Source organism: Hyla sarda, chromosome 1 (genome assembly GCF_029499605.1).
Source record: "Hyla sarda isolate aHylSar1 chromosome 1, aHylSar1.hap1, whole genome shotgun sequence".
NCBI lineage: Eukaryota > Metazoa > Chordata > Amphibia > Anura > Hylidae > Hyla > Hyla sarda.
Window position 1 is genome coordinate 357,387,742 of NC_079189.1, and position 14,563 is coordinate 357,402,304.

General features: G+C 44.5%; 1 protein-coding gene across 3 annotated transcripts in view; it reads right to left on the reverse strand.

The window, feature by feature from the left end:
• The window catches only part of RIC1 (RIC1 homolog, RAB6A GEF complex partner 1), a 132,862-nt gene that overhangs the window by 47,894 nt on the left and 70,405 nt on the right, over positions 1–14,563 (reverse strand). For 2 of the 3 annotated variants that reach the window (XM_056522021.1, XM_056522015.1), the window contains exons 4-5: positions 5,625–5,732; positions 5,379–5,521 (exon numbers count right to left, since the gene is read on the reverse strand). In XM_056522021.1, coding sequence (XP_056377996.1) covers positions 5,379–5,521; positions 5,625–5,732 — 251 coding nt within the window. Of the gene's footprint in view, positions 1–5,378; positions 5,535–5,624; positions 5,733–14,563 lie in introns of those variants that run through there. The other variant, XM_056522029.1, reaches the window with a different exon arrangement.

Genomic DNA, 14,563 nt, shown 5'->3' on the forward strand with positions numbered 1-14,563 from the left:
TCCCCCAGCATGAAGGATGCCGTTGATCCCCCAGCATGAAGGATGCCGTTGATCCCCCAGCATGAAGGATGCCGTTGATCCCCCAGCATGAAGGATGCCGTTGATCCCCCAGCATGAAGGATGCCGTTGATCCCCCAGCATGAAGGATGCCGTTGATCCCCCAGCATGAAGGATGCCGTTGATCCCCCAGCATGAAGGATGCCGTTGATCCCCCAGCATGAAGGATGCCGTTGATCCCCCAGCATGAAGGATGCCGTTGATCCCCCAGCATGAAGGATGCCGTTGATCCCCCAGCATGAAGGATGCCGTTGATCCCCCAGCATGAAGGATGCCGTTGATCCCCCAGCATGAAGGATGCCGTTGATCCCCCAGCATGAAGGATGCCGTTGATCCCCCAGCATGAAGGATGCCGTTGATCCCCCAGCATGAAGGATGCCGTTGATCCCCCAGCATGAAGGATGCCGTTGATCCCCCAGCATGAAGGATGCCACTGTGCCCCCAGCATGAAGGATGCCACTGTGCCCCCAGCATGAAGGATGCCACTGTGCCCCCAGCATGAAGGATGCCACTGTGCCCCCAGCATGAAGGATGCCACTGTGCCCCCAGCATGAAGGATGCCACTGTGCCCCCAGCATGAACGACGCCACTGTGCCCCCAGCATGAAGGACGCCACTGTGCCCCCAGCATGAAGGACGCCACTGTGCCCCCAGCATGAAGGACGCCACTGTGCCCCCAGCATGAAGGACGCCACTGTGCCCCCAGCATGAACGACGCCACTGTGCCCCCAGCATGAACGACGCCACTGTGCCCCCAGCATGAACGACGCCACTGTGCCCCCAGCATGAACGACGCCACTGTGCCCCCAGCATGAACGACGCCACTGTGCCCCCAGCATGAACGACGCCACTGTGCCCCCAGCATGAACGACGCCACTGTGCCCCCAGCATGAACGACGCCACTGTGCCCCCAGCATTAACGACGCCACTGTGCCCCCAGCATTAACGACGCCACTGTGCCCCCAGCATTAACGACGCCACTGTGCCCCCAGCATTAACGACGCCACTGTGCCCCCAGCATTAACGACGCCACTGTGCCCCCAGCATTAACGACGCCACTGTGCCCCCAGCATTAACGACGCCACTGTGCCCCCAGCATTAACGACGCCACTGTGCCCCCAGCATTAACGACGCCACTGTGCCCCCAGCATTAACGACGCCACTGTGCCCCCAGCATTAACGACGCCACTGTGCCCCCAGCATTAACGACGCCACTGTGCCCCCAGCATTAACGACGCCACTGTGCCCCCAGCATTAACGACGCCACTGTGCCCCCAGCATTAACGACGCCACTGTGCCCCCAGCATTAACGACGCCACTGTGCCCCCAGCATTAACGACGCCACTGTGCCCCCAGCATTAACGACGCCACTGTGCCCCCAGAATTAACGATGCCACTGTGCCCCCAGAATTAACAATGCCACTGTGCCCCCAGAATTAACAATGCCACTGTGCCCCCAGAATTAACAATGCCACTGTGCCCCCAGAATGAGGGATGCCATTGTGCCACTGCATCAACTTTGCCACTGTGAATCTCCAGCTGTTGCAAACTAGAACAGACAGAAGGTCATGAAGGGAGCTGTAGTTCTACAACAACTGGAGAGTCACAGGAGGGGGAACACAAATTTGTACCTGAGAGCTTGGCTCCCATCCCAGGTCCTGCTGCTCTAGGACTGCTTCAAGTCTGGCCTGGCCAGAGCTCATAATATAGGCAGTACTAATCGTGCTGCCTGCATCATAGGAGAAGCGTCGGGCGGCTGGGCAGGGAAAGTGCTCCCTCGCTCCGGGCCGTGGCTATTCATTTGCATCAGTGTCTTAAAAGACACCTATACAAATTAATGAGGTGAGATCTGGCCGGAGGTCCAGATGACTGGGGGCCGCGGTCCGGATTTGGACCGCAGTCCGCCAGTTGAATACACCTGGTATAGGGTATTATGTGTTTAAAGCATCTTGATTTGTCTTAGGCCAGCTGATGCTTGACTTGCAGAAACAAATCATGTACAAATACTACACACAATTTTTTTTTTTTATCCTGGGCATAGGGAAGCTGCTCTTTTGCTCCATAACAAGGTACTCTGGACAGTTGATTTTTAAGCAGGATTTTTTCTTTAGAAAGGCATTCCCATCATAAACCTTTAATGTATATCCACAGTATATGGCATATATGCTTGATACATGCTAGGACCTTTATACACTGCTCAAAAAATAAAAGGAACACTAAGAGAACACATCCTAGATCTGAATGAATGAACTAATTGTATGAAATACATTCGTCTTTACATAGTTGAATGTGCTGACAACAAAATCACACAAAAACTATCAATGTAAATTTAATTTATCAACCCATGGAGGTCTGGATATGGAGTCACACTCAAAATAATAGTGGAAAACCACACTACAGGCTTATCCAACTTTGATGTAATGTCCTTAAAGGGGTACTCAGGTGAAAACCTTTCTTCTTTTAAATGAACTGGTGGCAGAAAGTTAAACATATTTGTAAATGACTTCTATTAAAAAATCTTAATCCATCCTGTACTTATTAGCTGCTGAATACTACAGAGGAAATTCTTTTCTTTTTGGAATGCTCTCTGATGACATCACGAGCACAGTTCTCTCTGCGGACGTTATAATAATAATAACGCTTTATTTATTGTTGTTCTTAGTGGGATTTGAACCCAAGTCCCCAGCACTGCAAGGCAGCAGTGCTAACCACTGAGCCACCATGCTGCCCTTAGCATACATCTGCTATGCATGGTTGCTAAAATGGACAGAGATGTCAGCAGAGAGCACTGTGCTCGTGATGTCATCAGTGTTCCAAAAATAAAGGAATTTCCTCTGTAGCATTCAGCAGCTAATAAGTACTGGAAGGATTAAGATTTTTTAATAGAAGTAATTTACAAATATGTTTAACTTTCTGCCACCAGTTGATTTAAAAGAAAAAACGTTTTCACAGGAGTACCCCTTTAAAACAAGTCAAAATGAGGCTCAGTAGTGTGTGTGGCCTCCACTTGCCCGTATGACCTCCCTACAATGCCTGGTCATGCTCCTGATGAGGTGGCGGATGGTCTCCTGAGGGATGTCCTCCCAGAGCTGGACTAAAGCATCTGCCAACTCCTGGACAGTCTTTGGTACAACTGGTGAATGGAACAAGACATGATGTCCCAGATGTGCTGGGGAACGGGCGGCCAGTCCATAGCATCAATGCCTTCCTCTTGCAGGAACTGCTGACACACTCCAGCCAAGTGAGGTCTAGCATGGTCTTGCATTAGGAGGAACCCAGTGCCAACTGCAAGAGCATATGGTCTCACAAGGGGTCTGAGGATCTCATCTCGGTACCTAATGGCAGTCAGGCTACCTCTGGCAAGCACATGGAGGGCTGTGCGGACCCCCAAAGAAATGCCACCCCACACCATTACTGACCCACTGCCAAACCGGTCATGCTGAAGGATGTTGCAGGCAGCAGAACATTCTCCACGGCGTCTCCAGTCTGTCACGTGCTCAGTGTGAACCTGCTTTCATCTGTGAAGAGCCCAGGGCGCCAGTGGCGAATTTGGCAATCTTGGTGTTCTCTGGCAAATGCTAAATGTCCTGCACGGTGTTTGGCTGTAAGCACAACCCCCACGTGTGGATGTCGGGCCTTCTCTCCCTCCCCCCCCCCCCCCTCCTCATGAAGTCTGTTTCTGACAGTTTGTTTGGACACAGGCACATTTGTGGCTTGCTGGAGGTCATTTTCCAGGGCTCTGGCAGTCATCCTCCTTGCACAAAGGCTGAGGTAGCGGTCCTGCTGCTGGGTTGTTGCCCTCCTATGGCCTCCTCCACGTCTCTTGATGTACTGGCCTGTCTCCTGGTAGCGACTCCATGCTGTGCACACTACGCTGACAGACACAGCAAACCAGCCACAGCTCGCATTGATGTGCCATCCTGGATGACCTGCACTACCTGAGCCGCTTGTGTGGGTTGTAGACTTAGTCTCATGCTACCCCTAGAGTAAAAGCACCGCCAGCATTCAAAAGTGACTAAAACATCAGCGGGTGGTCTGTGGTCACCACTTGCAGAACCAGAATCTTTATTGCGGGTGTCTTGCTAATTGCCTATAATTTCCACTTGTTGTCTGTTCCATTTGCACAACAGCGTGTGAAATTGACTGTCAATCAGTGTTGCTTCCTGAGTGGACAGTGTGATTTCACACAAGTGTGATTGACTTGGAGTTACATTGTGTTGTTCAAGTGTTCCCTTTATTTTTTGGAGCAGTGTATTTGCTGTTACAAGCTCCCATGGAAACCCACAATGGCAGAATCACTAATCTAGTATAAATTTAAAAGAAATACCAAATCAAGCAATGCCATGGCAAATCTTTGCTGTCATCCATGAGGTGACAGTTATTCCCTGCTTGTCAGAGAAGCTGAAGATGCCACAATGTTAGCAACTTCTACCCTCTGACAAGCGGAAAACAAGCCAAGGATCTCCACCTAGCCATGTGACTAGCAACGCTATCTCCGCCACTGCTGAGGATGCTTAGAAGGAGGAAACAGAGGGCACAAGAGTGTATTCCAACAATGCAACAATAGGGGGTCAATATAATAATCCACTAAGGCAAACATCTCCACACAGAAACATTTTTTTAATAGAATAAAAGTAAAAAAAATTTACATTTGATTCTGTCATGAAAAAGCTCCTAAAGGCTCAAACTAGACTTTCTTTAATGGGTTAAATAAAATGAGCTTGTAAAATGTGAAAATTATTATTATAGGACTCAAAGCTGCATCACACTTTGATGGCATGACCTAAACTGGACATTGAGCAAAATGGCCACATAGCCTGGGCCTTAAGTGGTGACAATTAGGGCAAAATCAATAAAATCGATAAGAAAGATCGTTGTCGCCATGAGCCCGCTCCGTACCTAGTGCCACAAGGCTGCTTTCAGCATTTTGGGGCCTACTCGAATATCGGTCATCGAATGATCTCCACTGTCGGTTATAAACCATTTAGATGACAAGGTCCAAGAAGAAAAGTTTTAGAAATAATCCCCTCCCATAATAAAAATTAAAATCACATTGCTGCGCCGAATGAGTGCTCATGTGACCCGTGACAATGAATATTCAAATTGAGCCGGCTGGCCTGCCTCTAGCGTGCAATTCACTGAAGATGGATGCCGATCTTTGGAGGGACAGATCATCGGAGTGCAGGTATGTATTTAACCCATTAATCCCTCATCGGTCTCCTGTTCACCCACACTATAACCCAGTGTATTGGGTTCAGTGTGGGTAAACAGATAACCGTTTTCCTTTAAAAGTCTTAAAGAAAACTTGGAAGATAACAGTACCTCTGGATGGCTGCAAATCTACCGAGAAAGGAATAGTAGCCAAGTTGATAGCTTTCCTTCCATTGGTCATGCCTTCCCAATGAATGAGGTGAAGCAAGCAATCCTCAGTGGCCACCAGTAGGTCATTCATCATGGATTGGATGCTAGAGAAGAAAACTATACATTTTACTGATTATGATCAAAAATGCTAAATAAGTTGAAATTGTTTGCTTTAAATTCTGCATTTTGCAAGACCTTTATACATACCTTGTTATTGGAGCCTGTAAATCAAGTACTTTCTTTGTTTCTAAATTTAATGCTGGAGCACACTGTTCCTCCTTGTAATGAGGTATCATCTTCACATGAGAACTCCCTCTATAAAGAAAAGAACAAAGAAAAATACACTTTAGCTATGTTATCTTATGAAGAAAAAGCGTTAGGTTGAAGGGGTTGTACAGAGTCATAACTTTCACATAAACAGTGCTACCTGATGCTAGTGGGCCTGTTTACCCCATTTTCGCCGCCTGTGCACAACCTCTGTGACATAGAAGTTGCGTTGCTGTTCTTTGGCTTACTTCCTGGTTATTCCAAGATGGCACCGGCCTGAGAGACTAAGCATCCCATAATCCCTAGAGAGTCCTCTGTGTCTCCAAAATCCCTTCCACTGAACTGAACCAGTTCCCATTAGGAACGCCTTGCTTACTACCAGCTGCAGAGAATATATGCCCACTTAGTTAAGCAGACTGTATCAAATCAAAGTATGTGCAGAGCATTGCACCCAAGTGTCTTTGAACAATGCTTTACAGATTGAGTTACGAACAGAGCAATACACCCTAGTCCACTTCTGTACACATAAGAGGGCTGTGCAAAGCCTAATTTAGATTAAGAGTCTATTCACACGAACAGTATCCTGCGCATATTTGATGTGCAGGATTTGAAGCAGTGTTCATTCAGTTTACATTGAAATCTGCAGTATAAAATCCTGCACATATTTGCGCAGGATACTGTACATGTGAATACACTCTTGGGGTATGTTCACACGTACAGGACCTGCTGCATATTTTTTGCAACCTATTTTTCTTCCCACTGAAGTTAATGGGTAGCAAAATCAACTGAATGAAATAGGACACAAAAACATGCACCAGGTCCTGTACATGTGAATGTACCCTAAAGGAATATTCTTCCACAATTGTAGAAAAAAGAAAACACTGACCCCATATTTTATACACTGATCTAAAAGGATTATAAAAGGTATACATTTAAGCCCACTTGCTACTTCACAGGAGACTTGTTTTAAATGGTTACTTATCCAATTAGTACTGCATCGCAACCACAAACACAGAAACCGCAAAAGAATCAAGCCAGCAGCCACCCAATGGCACCCCGGCTTCCATTCCAAGCCTCAGATATAAACTGATACAAACATTACACTTCCAATTATGAATAGCTAGCCTGTTTCTAAACACTATCAATTTTTCTCCACTTGCTGTGATTTATTAGGAACCTTCACTGAAAGTGTCTAAAAAAAACTTGGGTTATGGAATGGACATACAAGTGCCTGGCTCGTCACAGAGCTCTACATTGTTTTATGATCAACACATGACCCCTGAACAGGATTTTTATCCCCTGGAAATAAAAACTGTTAATGTTCTCAATGAAAGCATACAAAGTTCTTGATAACTGTGAGTAATGGATATACAGGATTGGGCAAAATAAACTATTAAAGGGGTACTCCGGTGCTTAGACATCTTATCCCCTATCTATAAGATGCCTGATCGTGGGGACCCCCGTGATCATGCACGTAGCACCCCAGTTACAATCAGTCCCCAGAGCATGTTTGCTCCGGGTTCGATTACTGGCGACCACAGGGCCGCTGTCACGCCCCCTCCCATAGGCTTGCATTGAGGGGCGGAGCGCGACGTCAAACGGGGGCAGGACGCGTGATGTCACACGCCGCCGGCCCTGTGGTCCCGGGATTAAGAGCCGGAGCGAAAATGCCCGGGGACTGATTTTAACTGGGGTGCTGCGTGCACGATCACAGGGGTCCCCAGCGGCGGGACCCCCACGATCAGGTATCTTATCCCCTTATCCTTTGGGTAGTGGATAAGATGTCTAAGCGCCAGAGTACTCCTTTAAGAACTCTAGACTTATGGCACCCTATACTATCACACAGTAAAAAAGAGGTACTCCGTCCAAAGGATAGGGGATAAGATGTGAGATCACGGGGGGGGTGTTGGGGACCCAGTGGTGGGACCCCGCGATCAGATATGTTATCCCCAGGGGTCAAGCCCTTGGGGGAAAAAGTGTGGGAACTCAAGGGCTAGTCCTGCAGAACTCATGCTAATGGGAACGGTGTTCCTGCTGTGAAAAAAGTGCAGGAACTTAGTTCCCATTTGTTCCTGCAGGACTTGAGGCCTGGTTATCCCCTATGCTTTGGATAGGGGATAAGATGTGGGATAGGATGTCAAGGGACAGAGTACCCCTTCAACCCCTTCCTGCCCCATGACTTCTGCATACGTACAAGTTGCTAGCTTGTTAGCACAACTGGACGTATGCATACATCATAGCGATCTCCTGCTCTGCGTGATGCGCTGCAGGAGATCCCCGGCGGGACCCAGCTGTCAATCACAGCCAGGGTCCTGGCGCAGCTGCCGAGACCGGGCTCGCGCCAGTTTCGGCAGCCTTAACCCCATAGATGCCGTGATCAGGCCTGATCAAGATATTATGGGGTTGACAGGGGAAGGGGGCTCCCCCTGTCCACCAACGGTGATCCTGCGATGCAATCGCGGGATCCCATTGTCTGCCATGGCAACAGGAGGCCAGCTGATGGATCGCACAGGCTGGATGTCTGTGTACAATGACAGTTATACTGTGCTCAAGTACAGATGTACTGCAGCATAGTAGAACAGGTAAAAAGTGAAAAGTAAAAAAATAAAAAAGAAGGTTTTAAATAAAATAAAAATGAAACATACCCCTTTCTCAATAAAACCATATATTGTCACACAAAAAAAAAACCCGCCCAAACCTATACATAATAATAGGTATTGGCAAGTATGTAATGACGTGTACAATAAATTGATGATTGCATTTATCCCCCACGGTGAACGCAGTTTAAAAGAAGAAACGTAAAAAAAAAAAGGCAAAAACACACAAGTTTTGGACTAAAACGTGGAATAAAAAAAGATAAAAAGGTAGCATGAATCACAAAAATAATACCAATAAAAAGTACAGCCTGCCCCGCAAAAAATAAGCCCTCACACAATGGAGTTGGATGGAAAATTAAAATGTTATGGCTTTCAGAACATGGCAACACAAAAAAGGGGAAAAAAGGACCCACAGAATAAAAACATAATTTTTACCATACAGTGAATTCCATTAAAAAAGATGGGGGCCAACATCTTCCTTTGTTCAATGGCCCATTGTAGGTGCAAGCAGCAATGGACAGTCAGACCAGGTACTGTGATGGCTCTGGTTTGCAGCCTCTACACAATAAGCTGTGATGCACTGTATGTTGACATCAAAATGAATTATTTCTGTAATTTGTGCTATAGTATCTCTCCTGTGCGATCAGACCAGGTGGATTAGCCTTCACACTCTATGGGCATCAATGAGCCTTGCATGATTCATACGTACTATACCTTGCAAGCTCATGAACCCACTGCCATTTCACCAGATGTCCTTCCCTAAACCACATTTGGTAGGTAGTAATGATAGCAATTAAAGCAATGAAGTAAATAACACATTTAATTTGTGACGAACCAAAATTCCAAAAACAGAACTAAAGCATATAGTTATAACTTAACATATATAGAAGTACAAGAGGCAGTGTAGCAAACAATTTTTTCAAAACAAGTGGAAGGTTTTTTTTAAACAGAAGCATTTCTGCATGTTCAGATAAAAGTCTGTTTCTGCCTTCGGTCAGAACGAGAGACACTGAACAGCCTTTTCACTTTCCACACTACTACATGGGGCTAAAAGATATTTTTGCGCCATTACAGCCAGAGCTGGAAAAATTTTATTTACCAGTATTTAAATGGGCACTGTCAGATACAAAAACTTTTGATATGTTGTAAAGAATGTAAAACCAATAGGTTTTGCAATTGTTTTCATTAGAAAATTTTCAGTATTTCATACAGAAAAATCCAGTCAAACAACTGCCCCCCTCCCCCTCCCCTGCCTGCTTGGACACATACTAGTCCTGCTGTGTCCATGCATTATCACCTATGTCATGGACACACTTCCCTGATTGACAGCTGTAAGCGCAGGGCTCATAGCTAGAGGAAAAATCCTCCAACTGTCAGCTCGTGTCCCGCTACTGTCAGTGAGGACATGCTGGGAGTTGTAGTTTTGCTAATGCTAGGGGAGATGTGAGCAGACAGCATACTGAGGGAGGGGGCGGAGACCTGCACAGTGAGGCCACACCCCCTCCCTTGGAGAGGAATTCAGACTAGTGAGCTAAATTAAAAGTGTAATTAAAAAAAATAAAGGTGCTAGACACAAAAATTTGATGTACATGGTCAGGATTAGGTACTGAGTGATATATATATAAAAATAAAATGTTGTTGGATCTGATGGGTACGCTTTAACCCCTTAAGGACTCAGGGTTTTTCAGTTTTTGCACTTTCGTTTTTATCTCCTTACCTTTTAAAAATCATAACCCTTTCAATTTTCCACCTAAAAATCCATATTATGGCTAATTTTTTGCGTCACCAATTCTACTTTGCAGTGACAGTCCTTTTACCCAAAAATTCACGGCGCAACGGGAAAAAATTTATTGTGCGACAAAATCGAAGAAAAAACGCCATTTTGTAACTTTTGGGGGCTTCCGTTTCTACGCAGTGCATATTTCGGTAAAAATGACACCTTATCATTATTCTGTAGGTCCATACAGTTAAAATGATACCCTACTTATATAGGTTTGATTTTGTCGTACTTCTGGAAAAAATCATAACTACATGCAGGAAAATGTATACCGTACGTTTAAAAATGTCATCTTCTGACCCCTATAACTTTTTTAACTTTTCCACGTACACGGCGGTATGGGGACAAATTTTTTGCGCCGTGATCAGAAGTTTTTGATCACTTTTTATTCATTTTTTAATGGTATAAAAAGTGACCAAAAATACGCTTTTTTGGACTTTGGAATTTTTTTGAGCATACGCCATTGACCGTGCAGTTTAATTAATGATATATTTTTATAGTTCGGACATTTACACATGCGGCGATACCACATATGTATAGGTTTATTTTTTATTTTTACACAGTTTTTTTTTTATGGGAAAAGGGGGGGGGTGATTCAAACTTATTAGGGAAGGGGTTAAATGACCTTTATTAACACTTTTTTTTTTACTTTTTTTTTTTTGCTGTGTTATAGCTCCCATAGGGACCTATAACACTGCACACACTGATCTCCTATGCTGATCACTGGCGTGTATTAACACGCCTGTGATCAGTGTTATGGGCGCTTGACTGCTCCTGCCTGGATCTCAGGCACGGAGGAGTCATTCGTCGATCGGACACCGAGGAGGCAGGTAGGGACCTCCCGGTGTCCTGTAAGCTGTTCGGGACGCCGCGATTTCACCGCGGTGGTCCCGAACAGCCCGACTGAGCAGCCGGGATACTTTCACTTCAGACGCGGCGGTCAGCTTTGATCACCGCGTCTTAAGGGTTAAAACAGGGCATGACCGCGATCAGTGATGTCCTGTATTAGCCGCGGGTCCCGGCCGTTGATAGCCGCCAGGACCGACCCGATATGACACGGGGACACCGCGTGACCCCGCGGAATATCGCGGGAGCAGGCGGAGGACGTAAATATACGTCCTGCGTCGTTAAGGAGTTAAAGGGAACTATCTGAGTGTGGCATTGTTCTCCTCTAGGTACCCTAGCAGATGAACAGTAGCAGCTTTTGGATGCTCATCTGCTATTTCCTGGAAAACACTGTCCAGACTGGTACTTGGCTTGTCATGGTGTGGTTTTTCAAGTATGGCTGCGTTATCTGAAAGCTTTTGAAGTTCAACAACAAACATCTCTTTGACCTGCCTGGCACTATCAGGAAAAGAATCGATCTTTATACCTAGAATAGAAAAAAACAAAATAGATACATGAAATGGATCATTTCCCCCGCCGCCCCCCCCCCCCCCAACATTTAGGAGCAAATTAAAGCTTAAGTTTTTTTAAATAATGATGATTTAAATAACAATAAGGTACTGGATTACCTTGGGTCAATTATCCCCTTCCCGCAGAACGCCGGGTTTTTACGGTGGTGTATGCAGTGGGTTCGCTCAGAACGCCAGGTTTTTACAGCGTTCACATAATCGCGGCTCCCACTGCAGCTCGCGAGTTGAACTTTTCACCTCCGGTTGTCTCCGGCAGGTGAGATGTTCTGCCTGATGACCAGAGACCAATCAGAGGTGGTCCTGGTCCAGGATCATTGTGATTGACCCGGGGAGGGACCTATCACAATGTTTCCACGATCTGATACAGTAAATCCAGCTCCGATGCTTTCACTTCTGTGAGTGTAGCGATCAAAGCAGGAGTTACTGTGAATTACTGTGGAAAAAGCCTTTGTGTTCCCCCCATCACCTTCAGAGCCCGTTCTGTGCCCTCTGTCCTCCACTTGGCCTACTGCAATCAGCCTCTGTAGCCGTCGATTTCCCACTGCAGCTGACAATCAGCTGCTGCTGCTGCAGATACAAATCTGTGCCAGTCACTGATAACAACAGTGACTGGTGAATAAAAAGTGTAAAATAAAAATAAAAAAAATCCACCTTTGCCAAGTAGTGCCCATCTCCTGTATAGGCACCCTCTGTTCTGTCCCTGCAGCTGCCCACTGTTCTGTCCCTACGCTGCAATCCGGCAGCCAGACGTACAGAATAAATCAGTTCAAGTCACTGAACATCCAAATCTGTGCCAGTCACTAATAACAGTGACTGGTGAATAAAAAGTGTGTTAAAAAAAAAATAAAAATACCTTTGCCAAGTAGTGCCCATCTCCTTTATAGGCACCCTCTGTTCTTGAACAAATCAGTGCAAGTCACTGAATATAACAGTGACTGAAGCAAGAAAAAGCAAGTGCCTGAAATTTTTTTTTTACTGTGCCCAGCAGTGCCCTGTCACTGATAAGTTACAGTAAAGTTCCCCCAAATACCACGTGTTGCACACCACCTCAAGTTCCACCGTTTTTTCCCTGAATTAAGTGACAGTTTTCCACCGTTAGTTCCCAGTGGTACAGTTTGTAATTTTATTAAATTTTTTCTCCAAAAATAAAAAAAAATACATTTTTTTTGTTTTCTCCTAAACAGTCACTGAATTGAGTGACAGTTTGCTACTGTTCGTTCCCAGTGGTGGTACGGTTTGTTAATTGCCACTGATCGTTCCCAATTGTAATTTTAATTTGTAATTAAGTTGTAATTAGTTTATTTTTTCCATAAAAAAATTAAATAATCACATTTAAAAAAAGTTCTCCTAAACAGTTATTGATTTGAGTGACAGTTTGCCACTGGTCGTACGGTTTGTCATTTTGGTATTTTTCCCCCTAAAAAAAAAAAAAAAAAAAGGATAAAAACTAAAAAACGTCAAGCCGTCGCAATTTCAGCATTGAGGAGGCATATGCCTTCTTGGCATCTTCATCAGATTCTGATGCCTCCTCCTCTTCCACCGATTCTGATGAGGAACCACCTCGCAGGCTTTCTAGATTTAGTGTGGAGCCAGGTCCTAGTGTCACCACAGAACCAGGTACTAGACCCTACTCAGAGTGGGCTCCGGCTTCTAATTCTTCACCCCAGGTGCCTGACTTTGTGTCCACTCCCGACATTCGCATAAACACAACGGGGTTCAATGAAGCAGATTTTTTCCAAATTTTCTTCACAGAAGAAATGGTTAGGATGATAGTGGAGGAGACCAATCATTATGGGGATAAATTTATAGCGGCCCACCCACAGGCATACAACGCCAGGCCTTATCAGTGAACACCCACTAATTCCCAGGAAATTAAAAAAAAATTTGCCCTCTCTCTAAACATGGGCCTATTGGAGTAAGGACATGCTCTACTTTACTCCATTATACCGTACCATCATGAAGAGGCCTCGGTTTGAAGCCATCCTAAAATTTTTACATTATACAAATAATGCAAATTGCCCCCCTCCCAGTGATCCCAATTTCGACCGTATATATAAAATTCGGCCTCTTGTCAGCTATCTCAATCAAAAATTTTCAGAGGCATACACCCCCCAAAAGAGATAGCCGTGGACATGTCCCTTGTTCATTTCAAGGGCAGATTGCAATTTCAGCAATTCCTGCCAAACAAATGGGCCAGGTATGGTATAAAATTATATACCCACAGTTTTAGAGAATACCTAGGGAAAGACACCAAAAAACTACTTGTCCATGGGACTAAAATGGAGCAAAATCTACTTGTCACTCATGACGATCCACTTGTCTGGCCAATTTTCCCTTTTACGCTCTCATTTTTTCCTCCTTGCCCTATAATAGCCATAACTACCTACTATAATGATACCTTTTAATTCTTCAATAACATATTCTCCAAACCAAAATATATATATATTATTAGGTGAAGTGAAATTGAAATAGTAAAAGATAATTTTGCAGACTTGGTGGTTTTCTTTTCTATGCCATTTACCTTGTGGTTGAGATAACATGTTAGTTTCATACTTTAGGCCGCCTGATCACAGCGATGCCAGATTTGTATAGTTTACATTATGTCTTACAAATTTTAAAAAAATTCAGAGCTTTGATTTTTATTTTTTTTTACCCCTGTAGCTTTATTTTTTTTTTCACACATACCAGGTTGTATGAGGGCAAATTTTTTGCGCCATAATCAGTTTTTTTGTATCGGTACCATTTTGGTATTGATCTAACTTTTTAATCACTTTTAAAAACTTATTTTTTTCTGGGATATTATAAACATTGCAATTCTGTGGTTTGGTCTTTTTTTTAACATTTACCGTACAGGATACATAATGTTATATTTTAATAGGTCGTACAATTACGCACAAAGCGATACCAAATATGTTTATTTTTATTATGTTAGCATGTTTTTATATAGGAAAAGGGGGTGATTTGAACTTTTAACATGGAAGGGTTAATGTGTGTTTTTTTAAACTTATCAAAACTTTTTTTTTAACACTTTATTAGACTTCTAGGAGGAATCACTAGATTCCTCATACAGATGAATAGATTCTATTGAAC